At 39.9% G+C, this 22,500-nt stretch overlaps 3 protein-coding genes across 3 annotated transcripts in view; 1 reads left to right on the forward strand and 2 right to left on the reverse strand.

Annotated features, from left to right (window-relative positions):
* Nucleotides 1-470, forward strand: part of LOC138006379 (NSFL1 cofactor p47-like) — an 18,615-nt gene extending 18,145 nt beyond the window's left edge. Inside the window, exon 11 of the mRNA XM_068852673.1 lies at nucleotides 81-470. Coding sequence (XP_068708774.1) covers nucleotides 81-213 — 133 coding nt within the window. The 3' untranslated portion in view covers nucleotides 214-470. The remainder of the gene's footprint in view (nucleotides 1-80) is intronic.
* Nucleotides 471-2,652: 2,182 nt separating this feature from the next.
* On the reverse strand, nucleotides 2,653-5,211 carry LOC138006396 (uncharacterized). Its single transcript, XM_068852695.1, has 5 exons — nucleotides 5,074-5,211; nucleotides 4,751-4,946; nucleotides 4,597-4,669; nucleotides 4,377-4,514; nucleotides 2,653-3,563 (listed from the first exon to the last, which is right to left on the reverse strand). The coding sequence occupies exons 2-5, from the start codon at nucleotides 4,910-4,912 to the stop codon at nucleotides 3,529-3,531; spliced, it is 408 nt and encodes a 135-aa protein (XP_068708796.1). The 5' UTR covers nucleotides 4,913-4,946; nucleotides 5,074-5,211; the 3' UTR covers nucleotides 2,653-3,528.
* A 9,282-nt stretch (nucleotides 5,212-14,493) lies between these two features.
* Nucleotides 14,494-22,408, reverse strand: LOC138006404 (solute carrier family 15 member 4-like). The gene is made up of 5 exons (XM_068852706.1): nucleotides 22,269-22,408; nucleotides 20,467-20,778; nucleotides 18,199-18,860; nucleotides 16,687-17,074; nucleotides 14,494-15,477 (listed from the first exon to the last, which is right to left on the reverse strand). The coding sequence occupies exons 2-5, from the start codon at nucleotides 20,753-20,755 to the stop codon at nucleotides 15,131-15,133; spliced, it is 1,686 nt and encodes a 561-aa protein (XP_068708807.1). The 5' UTR covers nucleotides 20,756-20,778; nucleotides 22,269-22,408; the 3' UTR covers nucleotides 14,494-15,130.
* Between the last annotated feature and the right edge of the window lie 92 nt (nucleotides 22,409-22,500).

The raw sequence follows: 22,500 nt of genomic DNA on the forward strand, positions 1-22,500 counted from the left end.
CGCTAGTTACGGACACGATTACTTTTACCGCCGTTATACGCTTTACGAATTTTCCTTTACTGACGCCGTTTCACGCAAAGCTCAAGACCACAGATGGCGACACGGAACTTTGTTCTCTTGCTGACTTTCCCAAATAAGGAATTAACCGATGAAGGACAAACTCTGGCGCAAGCAAACCTCTTGAATGCAGTTATTGTCCAACGTTTCAAGTAAGGGAGACCTGGGACTAGCTGGAAAGAGTGGCAGCGGGAACCTGGGGAAACCCAGGAGCACGAGATCGGCGCGTGTCTGGTGTCACGTGCTTAAACTGGTCAGCTTTCCTATTGGCCAGCCCAGCTGACGGAAATAATGACGTGAACTAGAGTGAATTTGACTGAACTTTTATCGTAGTTGAAGCCAATAAGTTATTTTAACGCGAAATTCTTCTTTTAAGTATTTCTCCCGTGAAATAAAACGATGTCTGAACAACATGTTTAATTTCTTTTGATTAGGCCTAAGTTATTGGTTTTTTTTTTCAAATTTGTCTTTAAATTTCTCTTCAGCTGAAAAACTAGGAGTTTTTTTGTCTAATTATTGGGTGGAGTTTTTGGTTGGACGTGATCGCTATCGCCCGACAATATAATGAGTTTGGCGTCCTTGACAAAAAAAAACTGCTAATCCAGACTCTTAAAACGAAAGCCTCTCCCGCCCGGATCGTTCAGTGCAATCAATATGGTAATTCGTGACAAATGCCGCGTCCACACAGGCGAATGTCTTGTTCAGCAATTTTTATTTCCTCGTGTAACCGAAAAAGTTTCACGCACCAGCATTTATGCTTCAAATCAAAAGATTGCCGTATAGAGATTTGTTCTGGTGGACGACTTGTCACACGAAATATTGCAATGCTTAAAGATTGAAGCTGCTTTCAAGCGTTTTCGGCTTGTTTTAGTGCGGCTTCTTGTACGTTTCATGGTGAACTTGGTGAAACTCTTGTTTCCTCAGTTCTATATCTAATACTCAATGTGTGCACAAGTCCGCAGAAGTACGTTTTTCCAAAACATGAGAAACTTCAGTGCGAACGATAAAACAATGACCGTTTAATTCGTGCGCGTTTGTTTAGAAACAAAACCCCTTTATCCATGAGGAGTGAACGAGGTGTGTTACTTCTTGGCCCTTCCCTTCGGTTTTTTGGTCTGGAACACGAGCTTGCGCGCAAATAAGCGACGATTAGATTTCTTCACAAGCCTGCATGGGTGGTGAGAGAAACGGAACAAGCGAACTTTCAGTCAGTACTGTAAATAAAGACCTGCCTGGTTTCATGAATAGCCCTTTTCACGGCTAGTTTTTGTCGTGTGCATTGCAATATAATCTAGCATGTATGTGAGGCAATTTCGTGCTATTTTGTAGTTTTAACCCGAAATTGCCTCTCACCCACGTTAGATTACATTGTAATGCAAGTAAGAAAAACTAACCGTGATGATTTCAGCAAATCGTGGACTTCCGGTCCTACTACCACGTGGAATATGGTCTCTAGGGAACTTAAGCACGCATGTGTTTGAGACGCGGACGGCAACCGGAAGTGAGTTGTTTTCCCTTTTAACTTGTCTTCACACAAACACATTTCATTGCCATGTTTCTTTTCTCCATTAGAGATGATGAGTATAAAAATCTGGGAGACACCACTGCCCTGGCTCGCGAAATGTTCTCTTCCGGTTGCCGTCCGCGTCTCAAAAACACGCGCGCTTAAGCTCCCTACTATTTTCGGCCTTGGTATTACAAAGCCGGCAGAGGGACAACTTCATTGCTGGATGTAGCTGTTTCTACGGTTTTTTGAAAGCTTCATCACATCCATGCGCTGAAAAAAGTTAATGTGAGATAACAAAACTCAAAATTTCAGAGATGGACATTTTACTTCACCCATTTCCCTCGTAATTCCGAAAGAATCAAATACTTCGGTGGTACCTCAATACATCCTGTGACCCTATGCGAAGAGAGAGGCCGTCCAGATTTGAAATCATAAAACTTCATATTCTAAGGTTGTAAAAATTTGTAATTTAATTTATTTATCAACCAAAAAAATTCAATTGACTTCAAAGCAAAGGAGCCAAAATGGAGGGTGGCTAGCCACCCTATTCACCCTCCCCCCCCCCCCCCCCCTTCCCGGATCCGCCCTTGATTGAGAGCACGGGGGCACTCAGCAGTTCGTGCAGACCTCGGTCTTCTGCGTTCAAAACGCGTTCTCCCTGCGCGGGCCTCCCGTACTTGTCCATCCAACTAAGCGCGTGCTTCTCGCCACAGGCTTGTTTGCTTGCTTCTGCGCGAATTGTATGGGATCCCTCTCTTATAGTCAGGACAGTAAATGGAAAGAAGGGAGGAAAAACGTCGTCAGTGCATATCGGAAAGAAGTCTTTTTTAAATCGTGTAAAGTGCGAAAAAATTGGAGCTAGGTGCTCAGCGACATCTTTATTAATGTAGAGTGTTCACCTATCTTTCAAATAAATTTGCTTTATTTTCCTCGAAATGCGATATTATATTGAGGGAGAAACATGTCAACTGGTAAATTGCCGAGAAGAACGAAAATACAGAAAAGAGAAAATGGCGAAGGACTAAAGAACGAGTTCCGGAGTTTCGCTTTCTATGCTGTGATTTGACAATTAACCACTCTTGAAATGGTTAGATTTCAGCATTTAGTGAATTTATTTTTCTTTTGTATTTCATCCCAATACAATTGTTTCGCAGCAGCAGATATATAACGTGTTCCGCTTTCGTCTTTTTTTATCAACTAAAACCTACGCTTCAGTGGTTAAATTTCCCGCTTCCAACGTGTCAGTCATTTATGGTCAAGCTTAACGTAGCATGAGATTTTTCTATTTCCTGTTATTTCTCTTTCGAATGATTCTTACATCGAAACTTCCTGGCTATTTATGATTTGAAACTAGAGAATGAAAACCGTTTTCTCTTTGGAAAGAGAAAGGGAGGATAAGCTGCTTCCGGTTGCGAAACCCGTTTATTTTTATGAACGGGGTGAAAACCCGGAACAAAATTCCAGCGGCCCGCCTTCATCATTCGCACCCTTTAGAAGGGAAAAGCCTCCACTTTTCAATTCTTAATCAAAGTCAGTTCTGTGTATTAAATAAATTGTCAAGATTTACTCCAGTAATTGTCAAAACTAATTGCGTAGAAACTGGTATTTTCTGCTGCACGCTGCTGTGAGAAAAGTTTAAATTTCATAGATCCGATCGGAACATTCTGAAATTCATTTGTGATCTGTATGTTGAACAACTCTTCTTGGCTTGAGCGAACATAAATCGATTTACCTACAATTGCAGCCAAGTCTACCGAATTCGCCATATAAATTTGGCTTTAGCTTTTTTCTTTCATTTGCCAACCTAAACTTTGATATTGGACTACAGAAATGTGGAGGCTTCCCCCAGTTGCTGCTGAACATCGCTATTTTTCTTTTAATGGAGCTCTGTCATGCAGTTGTGACGTCTGGATTTTCCAGTTTGTGCGTCGTATATTGTTCGGTATTCGGCCCTCTGCACTGTTCTATCTTTGACTTTCACTTTCTGTGTTGGTTTGTTCTGCAAAATAAGAAACATTTAGAAGAGAGCGGATAAGAATCTTTCTCATGTTCGCTTTTAATAGCGCGAAATTGTTTACTCTTCGTACGACATAATGTGCAATAAATGAACGCATTAATATTTTGTACTTTCTAAACTTTTTCAGCGCCCCACATGAAAGAGTAATTCTATTATCATACTACTATTTTCATTGGCAAACTATAGATTATGCTCGGGATCTACTCACGTGCAATGGAAGAAGAAAAAAAAGATATACATTTTAACGATGTAGCAATAGACATAAAACAGCTCTTGGTTCTCCCAGAAAAGAGATATGTAAATTGCCGATTTTATTTTAATAAGCTGAAAGGTTTTAATATAATATTGGAATATTTATTTCCATGTATAGGGTCAAAATACATCCTCGGCCAAAGTGGTTACTTGGTGACCGAGAAAGTGGCGAGTAAAAGTTACTTATTTGGTCAAAAAAAATTCTTTAAAACTACAAAGTGGAATTACTAAGCTTGTTGTAAGCTTTAACCTGTTCTGGAGGGTTTAAGGAGAGATTTATGTTAAATGCGAGGGAACTTTATTTTGAACCAAATGCCAGGTGCAGCTCGCCTCAAAGGGACATATGTTGTTTTTTAAAGGTGCAGCTGCATTTTCCAACCAAACTACCGGATGAAAAAAATTGATTCGACCAATTTTTCTTCACGAAATTTCATTTCTTTTGCGCTGGAAGCCAAGTCACAGAGGAGCCCGATATGAGTGCCTCTCACTACTCTTCAAATTTTCGGACAGCAAAAAGAAATACACAGATTTCTGCAAACTTACTTGAAAATTTTCGCCGCGCTGGAAGAGTGTGTCTTTGGGTTTTAATCATATATGAAGCGAAACGTTGTCTTTTTTGCTTGACGATTCTGGGCCTTGTTTCGTTCTCTGTGCGCAGGGGAGCTTCCTCGTGGCTGTTGTCTGCGTGAAAAAAATTACCGAAGTTTAAATTTTGCGCTCAAATTTGTCCAGTCAAGTTCCAGAACATTTCATCTGCACCTACTTTCTTCGAAACGCGCGTTCAGGGTGTCTTGAAGGTAGGCGATGTATTTGATCGCTTCTTCGATGACTTCGATCTGAAACGCACGAGAAAAAACAGGTTTCATATCTTGGAATGTCTCGGAAACTCCGGAGCATGTTTTATAGCGATTCCTTACCTTCGAAACACGCGGCCTTGATGCCGTCGATGGAACCAGGGATCGTAGCCGAGAATACTCCAGCGATTTCATCTGTTTCTTGTAGTTCCGGATACATTTTCTAATTTCCCGACTTCTTAAGTCTTGGTGCTCTTTCTCACTGTTGTTCTCGTTGCTAAACATTTTTTACCAAACTGCGGGGTTATTGCTTTTGAGCCTGGAAAGTGATGAGTAAGAGATGGGAATATGCTTTACCGGCAAGGCAAGATTCCACGAGCACGCCTCTAAAAAAGTGCTTTGGAACAAACGAGTGATAAGATATTACAAATCAAGGAGTTTTTTACCGAAAGGTTGTCTTGTGAGAGCAGTAAGCGTTCTTGTCTTGTCTCTTCTCAGGCTTGCAAGCGAATGACTGAAAGGCCCTCTCTTCTGGCGCTAACTATAAATTACCGAAATTACAATAGCACAATTCACCTGTAACGGCCGACAAGACAATGGACTATAAACACAACTAGTTTTAACCAATCACCAAGCGAGCTTGCCCGGTTAACAATTAAATATCGCTTTGTGTTGACCAATCACCGTCGATGACGACTGACTACGGCGCAACGGGTACGGTAGTTAATGAAGTTTAGTGTATTTTTCTCATTTTTCTTCGCTTTTCTTTCTTGTTTCGAGGAGTAAAATTAACCCTGTTAAACCGTAGCAGCTTTGGAAATCCCATCTCAACGAAAAAAATTGTGCGTGACGTTAGAGGAAAAAGCTGTTTGTGTGAGCTTGTGTAGAGATAAGATCGTTGAAGCGACACTGAAAGTGAAATGTGGTGGTTTAGCTGGAATTCCAGTCAGCCCTAGAGCGTTACCTAGAACCAAAAAGCCACTAAGAATTTTTTTCACATTATATTCAGCGCATTGACAAGAGAGCACTGTCGTTTCCATAGCTTATTTTCGCTTTTATGTCCAAAGAAAAAAGAGTATTACCATAGGAATAGCCAAGAAAATTGCTTGCTAAAATTAAACTTTCATAAGCTCTCCTTTCACTCCGTGGTCGAATTGCTAGTGGATCTACTGATATATGTCAGCACAGCTGTCTTTTGCTTTTTTGAATCGCTTACTTCTTGGTGAAGATTTTGACCCAAGAAAACTGGTCGAGTTTAAATTTCTTGCCATATGCCAACTTTGTTCTCTTCCCTGTGAAACTTTCGCGTTTTGTGTAGCTAGATAGCATTTTTGTTGCTACATTTTCCTTTTGTTTTTGAGAGATAAACACGTGTTTTGTATACAGCTGCAGAGGTTAAATGCTAGCTCAGGTAGCAACAAGAAAGAAAGACGCTCGATCTCGCTTTTTTCTGGTGGCCGACTAAACAATTGATGAAAAACATCTTGTTCGTCCAGTTATGTCGCACGACATTTTTTCTTTTCGGGAAAAAAATAAATCAAGGGTTTCCTCATTGCCTCAAGTATGGCAATAACAATGTTTATGGCTAATTTGTGAAGGCTATTTTTGTCAAAGATTCATTTTCCTTTTTTTACCTTGAGATTTAATTTAATGATTTTCTTGTAAAGCGCCCGCAATGCTACAGTTTGCCTTTTTTGCCGAAATAAAATTATAATGATGATTTTATTTGATGATTGAGATAGAAAACACTTAACATTTGAAGAAAAGCGTCCTTAAGACATGGGAGGGTCTTAATTACATTTCTCTTTTTTCTTAATCCCTGCTTTCGATTGTCGAGAGCTCTGGCTTAAATGTTGCCAATTTTCTTTTCTTCACACTGAACACGCAATTCGCCCGGCGTGATCTGTTAGTTGAGCTTCTTGCTTTGATTACATATGCGAGTATCCTCTTATAAGTAACACGGGGGATCTGCTGCTTTTTTTGTGAACAGTGGGTACGTTTTCTCCAAAAACTGTTTTCGTCAACTTTAAAGCGGCTGAGGTAATTCTGGAGGAAAATTTTCTTTCATGAATTCGCTACCGTGAGCTTTCTTCAGTTTCTTGTGGCAGTTTTCTTCGAGCAGGTTTTACAGCAGTTGAAAATGGAGTTGCTGTCAAATAATGATGTATTTCAATTTCTTCAAAGTTCCGCCTAATGGTTCATTGAATTGTTTTCCTAGGAACTTCTATAAATTGCGAACCAGCTTAACTCCCGAAAAAGATATTATTTCCGATTCGGTAAAAGACCAAAGCGAATAAACTACTATTTCGTTTGCTCAGTTATTTTCATAATTTTACTCGAGACTCTCCTCTTAGTTATTCAAATTTAACATTGCAAGTAGACACTTAAAACGATATTCTCTTTTTTCGGAAGTCTAATTGCGACACAGCCTCTTTTACGGACGAGAAATAAGAGGATTTTTCAGCTGGTCTGATACTGAACACCGCAAAATGTTGGGGCCTTTGATTAAGATCGGCACATCTTATATGTTTAGGGACAATTTTCATTCAACTAGGTCCTCAAACTACTGGCAGAACGGAACGGAAGAATTTCATTTACCAAATTGTAGTACAATAGTTTGTCTCGTTTTTCTTCCGTTTTTACTGAGCCTGTCTGTATATGGTGTGAAGACTTTTTCTTTTATCGCAGCTATGCTAAAAGAAATCATTTGTCGATTATTGTTGTTGTTGGTGGTCATCACACCGACAAACTCTTTCACATAGAGGATTTAAAAGGATGCCAGGAATAAAGTTGTTGAAATTGAATTGTGCAGATAAAACACAGTCTTTCACCCGGGCTTCGTGACTTCCTGTTTCAACGAAAAACGAAATCGAGGCGAGCCTCTTACACTGGCATGTGCTGTTGCGCGCGTGACGTGAAGCGCTTCTCGTCCGCGCGTTCGGCCTCATGGCTGATTACGTGATAACTCTGTTCTGTTCTATTGGGTGCCAGACGCAAGAATTGTCGAATTATCAACGCACGTTGTTTCCCTCGAGAAAAAGCTAATTGTATATATGCAGATGAAAAATCAGCAGTTTCGTTGTTTTTAAAATGTAATTACTGGAGGTATCACTGAGTTATATTACTGTTACGCGTGAAGGTATTGATTTTACCATAGTAACCTTTTTCGTGCTCTTTGTAGATCTGGGGTCAGTTTTTCAAACGATCGATAGGGCTATCCACCGGATAAGTAACTCTGCAGTAGATAAGACATAGCGAAACTAATCATTTGCGCTATCCAGTGGATAGTGATATATCTGATCTGGAGCCGGTTGCTCGAAGTTTGGTTTGCGCTAGCCGTTGGGTAAGAGGTATCAAAACCAATAGGTTTCCATGGGATTTAACGCTGGTTAGCGTACACCATGCTTCGAGCAACCTGGGCCTGGTGGGTAGCGTTCTCCACTTTTTGAACAACTGGAGCCTGCATGATTCTCTCGAGTTGATCTCTGTCATTTGTTAATTACTACCATCGGCCTTGTCATATTCTTATTTCTATATCGCTTGTTCTGACAAAAGTAAAAGATGTCAGTTAAATTAGCACAATAACACGACCGTCAATACCAATTGAATGATGTCTCTTATTGAGCAGTCTTTGTAAATAAAGAGCTAAGATTCATATTCTCTTCATCAATGTGGACAAAGCCTTTTGTTTCGCAAGATCTGTTCGATCACTTTCTTTTGTCTTCAAGTTAACAACCCAAGGTGTCTTTCGTTGAGAGGACACTTAGTGACTTTTATCGGTCGCATTAAATCAGGGTTCACTATAGTTCACAACATCACAGGTAGCATTGTCCAAAATGACAGATCTTGAGCATTGAGGAGAGGAATAATCGGATGATTTCTTTATCTAGTTGAGGGATTGCAGCACCGGGAAACTGAGGAAATCTGTATTAAATTTGCGGGGATTGCTACATGTCTCTTGTTTTTTAAAATGAGATGAGTGCGCATTTAGCAAAGTTCCCTTGCGTACGTTTGGTATTTACTCAAACTAATCAGTTCTTGCACGGCGTAGCACCAGAAAGGACGTGGATATTACAAACTTTTTCGGTCTAACAACACTAATCTCGGTCTAATTGATTACTTTCTAGTAAGAGTGAACAGACTACATTTTTGATTGATTTAAATGTAACTTCGTATCTATTTTTTTTTAATTTGTTAATTTTAAAGTACGAGAGTGCGTTTGGATTGAAAGGCCAAAACAAATCAAGGGTTGTCGTCGAACCATGTGAGCCGATTTATCATATGACCCGTACGGTCCCGCGCGGGCTTTCATTGTAAAACTAATGAGAAAACCCCCGGTATGAGGGTGAGCCGAAAAACCCGCGCGAGGCTAAGGCCGTAACCACGGTAGAAAACTGAATGGTACGTCGGTGGTACGGGAAAATATTTGGCCCACGGTCATTGCGCACTGCCTCGGGCCGGAAAAATATGCCGTCTGGCCTTCCCAGTCTCTCAATAAGTAAAATCACTTGAAAGAAAACGGTTTCTAAATATACTTTTTCCAGGAGATAAAGCCCGTGGATCTTATTGATTAGATTTCTTTTACTTGGGTTGGCGCCATTTTCAGTTAGTATCCTTGGCGAGGGACATATTGGCTTTACATTACAATAATTGACCGCTCCCCATTGGGGCTTTTCAGGGCCAATGAAACACAATCAACGAAACAACAGAACACAACAACAACAACAACTCTTAAGAATCCCAACTGGCCGGAGGCAAACCAGTTGGCTATTTACAAGAACAGCTGGGAAGTTGCACCAGGGACTACCAGGAACAAATTCAGCGAGTGGTCAGAGCGTGTCTTGAACCCGGGATCTCCGGATCTCAAGGCAAGCGCCTTAACCACTGGGCCACACTGCCTCTGCTTTAATTAGGCAGCTGTAACCAATCAGAACGGAGAAGCACGTGACGACATTTGACCCTTGCATTAAACTCTTTTTAAGCGTGAGGTTCTGTGTTGCCATTTATAAAAGTGGTCTAGGAGCCAACTAGTCCTGTTCCGGGACTCCCTCTTACCCCGCCCTGAAAATGGAGCTGGAACCCAGGCGGGAAAAGAGAGAGTCCTGTATTACTTGCAGGCGCATGCTCGGAATGACGCCATTTTTTCCCCCAAAACTGGGGGAAAAACCATATTTGGAAAAAGATTCCTTATTTGGGAATAGTTTATTCCGAGTGCTTTTACACTGGATTTATGGGGATAATGTGAAAGGAAATTATAACGCCAAGTTTCTGGAGGCAATTGATTTCGCGTTTAAGAAATGCCACTTTACCTTTGAGCTTAAGGCGGAACAACTGCAAGCTATTCATGCAGTCGTTACCGGTAATGATGGTTTTGTTAAACCTGCAACAGGATTTGGCAAGTCTGTTTGCTACATGGTTGTTCCTTTAATAGGTTTGCGATTTTCTTCCATCCGAGTCCGATGTTAATTGTAAATCAGTCCTTCTTATCGTGAGTCCCTATCGTGGAAGATCACATGGATGACATACGAAAGTATGGAATTTCGTGCCTGAAACCCAACTGAACAGCTGCATGATGTTGGCGCAGAAAAATATCAAATTTAGATTTAATTGCTCTCCCGAGACTCCTTGAAACTTACAAATATACTGTAGGTCGTGGATGTGAATCGCTCGACGAAGACTAATAAATCTCCTGCTGGAACTCCTGTTTATTGTTCATTTCTTCTGTCTGTCTGTCTAGTTATGTGATAATTGCACTGATCCAGTGCAAAGAACATATATTTGAGTTGCACAGTAATTATTGAAACTGTGATTGTTTCAGGAGTTTAGGCCTACCAATTTTTTTCAAAATCGGAGACAAATTGTTTGGATACGCAATATACAACAGTCAGGTAAAAAATGTTGTAAATACTCTCAGTTTTTTCAGGAATAATACACAAACACCGGTGACAAACAGAGTATTTTTTTCTTGAGTAATTAGAGTAGAGTAATTTACTCAGACTATTAATTTTTCCTCAGAATAATTTTTTCAAAGCACTCGTCGCATTAAATCCTTCTTTCCTTGCAAGCCGTGGCCGTGGCCAAATGGCTAAGGTTTTATGTAGAGCTGCCTGTTGAGACTGCAATGATTTTCATATCGGAAAAACTAAAAGACGATTGCATCACAGAAAAACTGAGCATTATTCCTGATAAAGTTAAGTAAAAAGTTAAACGAAATTAAATCACAACCTGGACTAATTGTTTCTTTACACACCAGTTTATGTTGATAACGCAATGATGAAGAAATAATGATCCTACTAAATTTATACATATTTATGCATAGTCAAACATCGATTATTCGGGCGTTGTCACGAATTTGTTCGTGAATATTAATTAATAAGGATGAAAAATGCTACTTAAAAGCGTGTGTCACCTTGCTTTTATTGTTGCTACTTAAAAGCACTTTCCTTCTGAAATTCATTGTTAGAGCTAAAGTACTGCAGATAATATGAAATCCTATGCTATATTTACTAGTTGAGCCTTTGCATCGATTTATTGCGATCTTCTCTCAGTCCTTACATTTATTCGGTAATAATTCTCCAACATCACTGCGATCGGGGTTTTTTCTCCTCGTTTGGTCACGACGAGGCATAATTTAGATGTTCTCTTTCCTGACACTGCAAATCGAACAGTAATTTTCATATACGATTTTTTTGTCGAAGTTTCAAGGTTCCCTTTATTTAGATATCCAGCCTGGCATCTAATGCAATATGATTGGCCCATTCCGAGCATGCGCCTGCAAGTAATACGGGACTCTCTCTTTTCCCGCCCGGGTTCCAGGCCCATTTTAAAGGGCGAGGTAAGAGGGAGTCCCGGAACAGGACTACGAGCCAACGTTTCGAGCGTTAGCCCTTCGTGACAGCGAATTGGCTTTTGCATGTGGGGTCTGCTCTTATTCGAATAAGAACGGACTCCACAACGAGGAAGCGCCTAATTGTCAGTAACCATAGCAAAGATGCTTGGCTGAGAGAATTCTTTGTGTTATAAGTACACGTGCATGCTAAACCACGTGTTGTGTCCTTTTAAACGTTTTAACTGACTAACCCTCGAAAAGCGTTCGTTTGTTCCCTTATAGACCCATATCACTCAATGTCCAAACAAAAGATTTTGCCCGTCGAACCTCTCATTCAATGTGAGGCTGGACGGGCAAAGACAATGCAAAGACAAAGCCTTTATTCCCCAAGGACTCCAAAATGGCCGCCGAGTGATAAAGGTGAATTTGAAGCTGCGGTGAGAATACTCATTTCAACGATCAGAATTGCTAAGTGGACCGATTCTAGTTTTTTTTTTTTTTTTTTTTTTTTACAGCAAAACAGCAACGATTTGCGAATCCTTGACAGCTAATTTTATACCCGAAACACATAATCCGTCCACTGCAGGCCAATTATGCCTTTTTTAAATCTCTTTTTCTGTTCTAGTATTATGCGACCAACGTTCTTGACTCATTTAATCCCAAACGGTTTTTTTTTCACTCTGCTTCCCGATGTATTTCTGGCTTATTCATGTCATGATTCTGACGGTGTACCTGTTATTTTTTTTTTTCTCCTTTCGCCCGGCAGAACTTTAAGCAGGCAAAAGACTTAGGACTTCTAATGTAAACGAGTTTTTGCTTTTCGTTTTTGCTTCATTGTTTTCCTTGAACGCAGCCCTCCTCGTCTATACCATGTCATTCCCGGGTAGCCGGCACAGAAAGCGTTGAAGCCCCGCGTGCGATCGGAATTTCCCAGTGCCCCGCCACAAGAGCAAATGGTCCGGCTTGTTACTTAGCTGATAACACATCTCACGCTGAACCGCTACGTCATATATGGGATATTGATCAAGCTTGTTCGGTCAAGATGGCTGGGTATTGGTCAAGTTCCTTTTTTGCGTGTTTATGCGTCGAGGTCCATAAACACGCAAAAAAGAACGAGGCCGAAACAAGTTTGGTCAATAAAGGATTTATTATATGGGATAAAACACCAAAAAAATCATCTTTGATCTTGCGGGACCAAGCGAGAAATCCCGAGCGGGGAGTGTAGCTTCATCTTGCCCGTTCGGGTAGCCAATCGCAGCGCGGGATTTGGTTCATCTTGCCCACTCACGAAGCTGGTCATATAATAAACATTATTATTATATACTAAAACAGGAGATAGCGTTGAATGCGCGCGCTGATTGGCTACTCAAACTCCGGATATCCTTTGCTATTCACCTCCAAGCAATTCGAGCGCAATTTTTAATATTAACTTTGCCAGTCAAGCTGGCAGAGCGCCACAACAGCTTGTGCCAATTACTGTGGCCCCTTTTTTACCCTCCCAACCATGATACACAATAGAAGACAGACCACAACACCGGGAACTACGTGCCCTACTCTTAGCGACAAGTGTGTGGGTTCTTTTACGTCCCACTGGATTATTAACATGGAAGGGTTGTGAGACGGGACCTCCGGCTTATCGTCCTTATCTGAGAAGACTTGAAAGTCTACCCATTGGCAGATGTAGTTACAAAGGCAGCACTTTCTCCTCAGTTATTTAAAGACCCTGAGTGTTGGTCCGGTGCTCAACCAACTGAGCCACCGGTGCGAGATGTTGTAATCTTTGCAGGAATAAATGATTTAAAATCATCTTTTTGTGCTATATTATCTCACTGTTTTAGTATATACTGAAACAACTATTTACCTCAGTGTCGTTGGCTAGTGGTGGATATTTACCGAACCGCGAAGCACCTCCACTTCGGACTGAGGTGACTGAGAAATGCTGAAGAGGTGTTTGAAAATGATCAGTCACAAATGGCTGCAAGTCTTTAATATACTTTACTATACCTTGGACTTCCTATTCCTATAGTTTCAAAAGAACTATTTCTTTAACTACAGCACGTTCGGCTGAAAAGAGTCTTTCCTTTTAAATCATCTTTTCAAGACAGCTCTGCAGCCATGTTCAGTGGTTGTAGGTGGTTGTAGATGGTTTTAGGTGGTTGTACGTGGTTTTAGGTCGTTCCATGTTTTAGTGACTACGTTTTCGTTCGTTGCTGCAGCTGTAACGTTCGATGATCAAAAATTATTGATGTCATAGTTCAATGCGTCCAATGTGTGGTGACCTGATCGAGACTTTCAAAATAATCAACGGTTTTGTGAACTATGGTCACAATATGTTTGGGACAAATACAGCTTATCGAACTCGTAATCTTAATGTCACTTCTCATCATCCATTAAGATCAGCGCATCGGCAGGTATTTTTTGCAGGTTGCAGGTTAAAATTTACCGTGACTGTTTTATGAATAGCTAACCTTAGGCCTAAGGAGGCCTAAAGAAACGTTTTTAGGCCTAATTAGGCCTAAGGTTAGCTATTCATGTAACAGTCACGGTAAATTTCAACCCGCAACCTGCAAAAAATACCTGCCGTCTGCGCATGACTTCTTTAGCAATAGAGTTATTAAATATTGGAACCAGCTTTCACTACGCGTGCGAAATTCAACAAGTATCAATGCCTTTAAGGCTGGTCTTGACCTCTTTAAGTTATCTAAACCTAATTCGCCTAATGGATTCTGGAAATTGTCGGAAGAAATTGTTTTTTAGAATACCCGATAAAAGTCTGAAAAGTGAACATGTCAATTATTTGCTAGCCAATCGCGATGTTGCCATGCGGCAAAATATCTTGTTTTAATAATTGATTATATTGTTTTCTGTTCTCAGTGGGTTGGTACATTTCGCTGACCCCCAGTCCATGGACTACCCAAATTGACTACCCTAAAAATACTATTTCGAATGAGTACTGTTGATCTAGGTGTAAGCAGCATGTCAAATAGTGCTTACCCTAACCCTAACCCTAAACAGCATTGTTCAACAATATGTAAGTCTAAGCAACCAATTTTAATGATAACAATATAAATCAAACTGGCCGCCGTATCGGTAAAAAGGTCTATTCATGTTGAAGCACTGAACGTGAATTTAAGCGCTTTGCATGGCTTGGTGTCATTGGAAATGTAAGGAGTAGAGGGTTTGATTATGGTGGACACGTTGGTGTACCAGTCCAAGCAGAAACTAAAGGACGCGCAAGATCAATTTTTACAGCAATGTGGCAACCGTTTTTTGAAAATGTAACATACTGCAAGAAATGAAGTTTCTTAATCTTCAATAAAGTGATGAATAATCACTGCTGTTGCGCTATTTAATTTATTAATCCTTAATCTGGATTATGTAATCGCAGATGTAGGAATAGAGAGGTTTTCAATTGAGTGTCGTAAAACAAATACCAAAGTAATTACTTCGACCGATCACTGCAAGCAGCGCAATAAATCAAACCAAATTCGTACCAATTCAATGTAACTTAACGGCCCAGTAATGGAATACGGGTAACGATTTCCGTGCAACTTGTTGCGCAACAATGTTGCAAGTTGAGATCGTTTGCTGCGCGTATTACCACCACCTTACATAACACATTTTTATGTTGCAAAAAATAGACGCCGCTTTTACTTTTTGCAACCCCCCGGCACTCAACCCTCAGAGTCACTTAGCTGTGGACTTTTTGTACCGTCCAGCCGGAGGTCATTTTCCTCAACATCCGTAGTTTTTCTCGGTTGTGTTTTGTAGGTATAACGAGATGCAACGAAGCAAAATATAAAAAAAGTAAACATCGCTATTCCAGCTAACAAGAAAAAGAAGAATTCCATTTTTCCCTTGTTGAGATCCTTGCTGGGATACCACAAGTCGTTGCTCGCTGATCTGACAATTATAACAAGAAGGCTTGTCATGTAACTTCCCAGGGCAGTTGTGATCATATATACCCCCATAACAACTCCTTTCATGTTTTTGGGAGATTGAGAATATGAAAATTCTAGTCCTGAGAAAAGAAGAAGATAACAACAAAGCGAAATCAGTAATTTATCCGTTAAATTCTCTATACCTGCACACTACATTATGGGTCATAACTTTTAATTACTACTAAACCGAGCAGCAATATGGTTAGTTTGAATTTTGGAAGATACTAGGAAAATAACGTGATTTTTTTCTCGGGGATTTCCCGACGGCGAGTTGAACATGATTGTTTCGGACAAATGACGTCATTAGTCACGCCCAACGGCTTTCGATGGTGCCAAAATGCCTCTCACCCATGGGAAAGAGGTTCTACATCTACATTTACACGTTCCTACACTCGGCAAAGTCCCTTTTTGGCTTATGGCTGTTTCTGCTTTGGTGACTTCATTCATTATAAGCCATCACATCACGCCAATCCGGCCACGTCTGCTGGAGAGAACAGGACAGCCATAACACCGAGGACTTCATCTCCTACTCTTCTCGAAAAGTGTGTTGTAGGTGCTTTAATTAACGTCCCAGATGTAACTTATAAACATGGTGGATATTTGTATAGTCCTTATCCGAGAAGACTTAAAAGTCTAATCGTTTGCAGATGAAATTACAAAGGCAGCACTTTCAACTTACTTATTTTAAGAGGTTCGAACCCGCAACCTCCCGCACGACAACCCGATGCTCAACCAACTGAGCCACCGATGCGCCCAGAGTGGTTGAATGAGTACCGCGTTTTGAAGCTTGGTCCTATTGCAAATCCACCCATTGCCAGGGGACCGCGCATGTCCTGGGTACTTGAAAGTCACCTGCTGGCCTGTTTCCGTTTATTTTTATACATTTACACTCACTTTAAGTTACTTCGATGAATCACAATACCTGCATGATGTTTCTTAACGGTGCAATTCAGGATCTTTCCGCAAAATGCAAGCTATAAAATCTTAAAGGGTTTAAATCCAGGAATCATAATTACCATTACTAGCGAAGTACGCTCGTCCAGGTGAGTAGCCTACTGGTGAGAGTAGTCCTGAGAGGACTATTTAGGGTGTAATTGACTGACGTTTCGAAAACCTGAGCGGAAGTCATGCTCAGAGTCTTAAGTGTGTAGTGTAGTCCTGAGTGTAGTCCTGATCGGTAGTCATGCTTGGAGTCTTTAGATTAAGATGACTTCCGCTCAGGACTACACTCGGCAACCGAGCGATCGTACCTCATTTCATAATAAATGCAAACTGTGTTGGATTTTTACCTGTTACACCGGCCAGAACTTCGCCTGCTCCTACTAAGAGGTATTGAGGGATCTGCCAAAAGATATTCAGATCCGAAGCACTTAGCTTTTCGTTATTAACAACCTGGTTAAAAACATGTCCCTCTTCCCACATCCGTCTGCGCTTGATTTCAACTAACCCAGCCACCACCATAGATGCCACACATACCAAGATTCCCGTGCCAATTCTGCGTAGGGGAGTAAATCTGAAACCACAGCGTTGAAGAAGAGGATACACAATGTGGTCCATAACAGGAATGAGCACCAGAACAGCGATAATGTCAAAAATTGACAGAGATGCAGCTGGTACTTTGAAGCCTCCGATTTCCAATTTCATGTAGGTACCTTGAATCAAAAATGTGGTCTCCATCTGCAGAAATGTGAAACGTAACATGAGGACACAACAAGAAGAATTTGTAGCTCTGATAAAAGTAAAGGATTTCATGTGAAAGAATGGATAAACGAATGTTATACGTACTTAGAAGGGTGAGATTGCTTAATAAGAGCCATACCGATCTGATATGGCTGGCTACTTGCTCAGTTGTTGGAGCATCTGATTACCAACAGAACCAACATTGTCTTAGTAATCAGATGCTCCAACCTTGCCTTGGTAATGACATCTACTACAAATCGTTAGAATCTCTGGTCTACTCCCATAAAGAAGATAAACCCAAGTCGAAAGCCCCTTCTTGTAATCCATGGATGTTCCAGTAACTCTGTTGAACGTTAAAAGACCCGCACACTCAGGGGCGGATCCAGAATTCTTCTTAGAGGGGGTGTACCACTAAGGAATGGGGGAGCTCACTGGTGACATTTTTCCAGAATACGAGTTGTATTAGAAAGCCGCAGGTCATCTCACAGGGACAGCGGAGCGTATTTTGTATTGTGGGGGGAAGGGGGGGAGCTAACAAGCAAGCGCCGGAGACGCTAACTTGTAGGGGGTTCTGGGGGAATTCTCCGCCAGAAAATTTTTGAAAGATTGAAGCTCGGAAATGCTATTTTCAGCATTAATTCTTGACGAAATATCAAAAAAATATACGTGGATGCTTTGCTTCCTATTTGTTACTTGATACATATATAAATTAATACGTATATCCCAGCCTTACGTATATTCCGGACTTAAATCTGTTTGTCTTAATGCTTTGCTTAATGTTTTATTCTTCCTTCTGTAAGTTTTCTTTTTTTATGTTTTATGTGTTTTTTTAATTATTTAAATTTTTTATTTTTAAGTTTGTATTTTTTGCTTCAAAAAGCCCCCCCCCCCCCCCCCCTCATCCCCACTCCCGGCTCTGCTGTTCCTCTCACAAGGGGAAGTGCGCACCCTCCCCCTAGATCCGCCCTTGACACTATTTTTAAAGAGTAAAGAATGGAGTTCCGAGTGTTGTGGTCCGTCCTCTGTCAGAGTACATCACGGTTGGGTGGGTAAATAGTCGGAGATACTAACTACGCTACTTTACAATTAATCTGAGGGTAAATAAAGATATAATACGGTACCTGAGAATATATGGCCCAAAAGGCAATGAACAAACTAAACACGGGAAGCAATCTGAGCAATGATCTAACGTCTTCAACTTGAGCCTCTGAGTACGTTCCTCCAAATACTTTTTTTGCTTTATCTAACCATGTCGGTATATTTTGCCTACGGGGAATACAGGCAGCTTCGTAAATTATCTTGGCAGTTTTGGTAAGTTGACTACCGCATGGTGGCATGTTCAAGTACTTATTACGACCAGCACTAAAGAAAACGGAAGCGAGGATAATCGCTGAAGCAGTGATAACGTAACCATAAAATAGACTATAACGTTCCTGTACCCATACAAGTACTGTAAAAGCCAACAATGATCCAAGATTTATGAAAAAATAAAACCAGTTGAAAAATCTCTGGACGGTTCTTGGCCCGTCTCGTTGGACCTGGTCAGCTCCAAAGGGAGAGACATTGGCTTTGATTCCTCCAGTTCCCAATGCAATCAGTGTAAGAGCTACTGCAAAGAAAAGTAGTCTTGCTGTGTTGTTAAAGGGGATATCGTGCTTCGACACAGGTAACATCAATAAGGCCCCAATAATGTATAATAATGAACTGCCAAATATTGTATTGTATCTTCCAGTGTACGTATCAGCAAGCCATCCTCCTACCAAGGGAGTCAGGTAACAAGTTCCTAAAAAAAAGAACTAGGGATTACACAAAAATCTTAGAGTTAATAATTAAAGAGAAGCAAGACTTTTTAAATATTTTCTTCGATTTCGAGTCTCTTTAATTTGAACTATGAACGTTCCTCGCTTCCGCATTGAAACCGACTGTACATATCCTTTGTAGATTAATTTTCCCACCGCAACTTACACTTAAGAATGCATGATCACATGATCATAACTCCCAATGTAGTCAACAAAACTGACTTCAAATTATGATTTGACCAGGTCGTACAGGGATTACTCCACATCTTTACATTCCTTGAAGTACACGAAGAGGGCAGAGCAAGATATATTTTACATGATAGACAATTTATTAAAGTCAATCATTTGTCATAGGTTCGGGTCCCGTTCTTGTCCCGTTCGGGACTTTGGAATGTCTTCTTTCACTGTGAACGTTTCTCGTTGCCTGGCGCAGTCGCGCCTGTTTTGTGACAGATCTCAGTTGGCGTGATCTATGGTAAAGTCCCGACGGGCACATACATATAAGACACATAACCTACTCTTTTATATGATTATTTTATTTTATTTTATTTTATTTGTGCCTCCAATCCCTAAATGATACATAATTAAGTGGAGATAGGTTTTAAAAAAGTAAAATAAATGAATAAAAATGAATAAATAAATAAATAAACAAACAAGACAAGACAAATAAGAACAACTTCAATTATTTGACATGGTATATTGGAAGGAGAGGAGAGGGGCACATCTAGATAAACTAATGTTGTACCCCTTTAAGTTACAAAAGGACTTGAGATTTTTATTAAAACGAAAAGAAAAAAAGTAAAGTTTCATTAGTATTGAGCAAGGTACCAGCACAAAAGTACTTTTCTAAATAATTTTTTAGATGGTTTGTCCCTAATGAAATCCGGGATATTAATCCAAAAGAAACATCCAATAATGCTGGGGCAAAATCTCCTAAGGTTAGTTCGAAATGAAGGTATGAAGATTTGATTGGATGATGCACTGCGGGTATTGTAATTATGTAGCCCAGATACCAATGAAACAGATATATTAGGAAACTTTTCATGGTGAAAATAATCATAAAAGAGCATACATGTATTCAGTTTAACAATATCATGAAATTTCAAAAGGTGTAAGGATAAGTAATGTAGAGTTATTGGTTCCAGCTTTGAATTTTCAGTAATACGAGTTGCTTCAAAAATCAGCTGAGAAAATCCTTCTGATTGTATTAAATTAAGATATTCCCTGGAGATACTCGTTTTTGTAAGAGTGTTTATATTAATATCACCCATTAAATACATTTTTTCTTAGAGAGAAAAACATTATGTAGCGTTCTTTCGAGTTTGTCTAGAAATTCTGGGTTTGAAAAATTTGGGGGCTTATAAATGACACCCACAATCATGTCATTAGTTTCTATCCACAAGTTTTCAATTGAGTCTATTTTCAGGTCATTTCTTATTTAGAATGAATAGCCTAAACTATGACGATAATAATGATAATAACAACACTAATAATCATTACTCACCTTCATAATCACCATCGTCATCATTATCAAAGTGAGAATATAATTCATTAGGTTTAAAATAACGAAGAATAGCAGTAAATACTAACCACTGAATACCAGGCTTATTGTTGAGGGCCACGGCGGGGGTAGATCTAACTGGTCCTTGCAAAAAAGGACTAAATTGGCTAATATTCCATAGAATCCCAGTCGCTCACACAACTCTGTGACAAGAATTAATAAGGTAGCAAGTATCTTCTGGCCACGCTTCGTAAAGTGATGATCATTCCTTGTAGATGAATAAATGCTGCACGAGATTGCAACTGATCGGTTCTGAGTGGCGCTTTTGTTTGAAAGGAGTAACGACCTTTCAGTGTCCTCTCCATTAGCTGATGCCATGTTTTCCCGTAGATAGGTATTCCCTGCAAAGAAAGGTCATTTAACTTGCTATTCCCAAGTAGTGTTTTTGCAAACAACATGGTCACCGATTACTCAGCAACCCCCTCTGTCTCGAATCGCTCAATGCGTGAGACTTGAGAGCTCTGAGAACGGGAAATTATGACAAACATGACAAAAATAATGGGAATATTTGTTACACTAGGAATGTCCGCCCAAGTTACATCTAGTACGCGTGTAATGAAATACGCCAGGTTGCAATTGACATGGTCCATCCAATTTTTCAAAGTGCTTTCTTTATAGCTTTGTGAACAGCAGTTTCAGACAGGAAAATGTTACAACGTTACGGACCATGAACGGCAAGCACAAGCCTGAAATTAAGTTTTTGTTTTGCCAAAATAATCTACAATCGTAGGAAACTCGTTTGATTTACAATTATTTTTTGATTGATCATGTTTCGAGCAAGATTCGAAACGAAAGAAGGAAGATTAAAGAAGAGAACTGATTTTCATGGTCTTATGACCAGAAGAAGCCTGCTGTTTGCCGTGAGGCTGAAATTAATTTTTCCAAATTTAAGTAACTGAGAAGAGGGAGCTAATTTCATTGTGCTTTACCGCCAAATATCATGAAATTTTTATATCTCTGCTCAAGTTTTAGTACTATCAATTATTATTTATTTGATGATGAAATGGTATATGAAATGAATCATATATGAACTGCGGATATGAAATCAAGTGAAGCTATGATCTTCGCAGTTGTGAGAGCAATTGCTCTCATAACTGCGAAGATCATAGCTTCACTTGATTTCATATCCGTAGTTCATATATCATTCATTTCATATACCATTTCATCATTGATTCATTCCTCACGGGACAATTCAGAACCCACAAATGACCAACTCCCAACGTCAGTGCCTTCATAGCTCAGCTGGTTGGAGCGTCGCACCGGAATCGCGAGGTCACGGGTTCAAACCCCGTTGAAGTCCTGAATTTTTCAGGCTTCTCTACGCAATTGCAAAAATTGCTCTCATAACTGCGAAGATCATAGCTTCACTTGATATTATTTATTTCATCATTAATATTCCACAATTATTTATTACCTTAGTAGCACAATTAATTTACTCATTTTAGCTTTGCACTTTGCACTGGAATGCTAAATGTCCTTATAGGATTTTGAAAACTTATTATGTAGATGTCGATCCAGAATACTTCCTCCATAAATTCGACAGGTTATAAAAAATTTTTCGTAGGGAAGGTCATCAAAATCGATTCAGTACGTTCAGAAACGGAACGTGTGGACTAAAATTACAATTTAATGATAATAGAAAGTTGAGAAAGGGCCAAAATATTTGTTAGCTGAACGTGCGTTAGTTTTAATTAATAGCCTGAAAAAAATTCAGACTAACGTTAACCGGAATGGATATTATTTCCTGAAAATCTGCTTTAAACTTAAAATTTATCTGACATTTGAGATTGCAGCCGTCAATTATTTCAAAAATTCCCGAATTGTACGTTACCTGATAGAAGCTGGAAAGTTCACCTTCACTGGTACGTAAGTGGGAAAACGGAAAGGCAGAAGATTGTAATATTCTCAATTGTGAACCACTTGGAATTTGGCCGATTTGGAGACATCCATGTGAGAAGCAAAAGGGTTTCAATATCACACTCCAACGTAGTTGGACAATTATGCGACTTGATCACGCTTCAGTTTAAGTGACAGTCTACGTCTTATGAAAATATTATCTGAGC

This window comes from Montipora foliosa, chromosome 1 (genome assembly GCF_036669935.1).
Source record: "Montipora foliosa isolate CH-2021 chromosome 1, ASM3666993v2, whole genome shotgun sequence".
Taxonomy (NCBI): Eukaryota; Metazoa; Cnidaria; class Anthozoa; order Scleractinia; family Acroporidae; genus Montipora; species Montipora foliosa.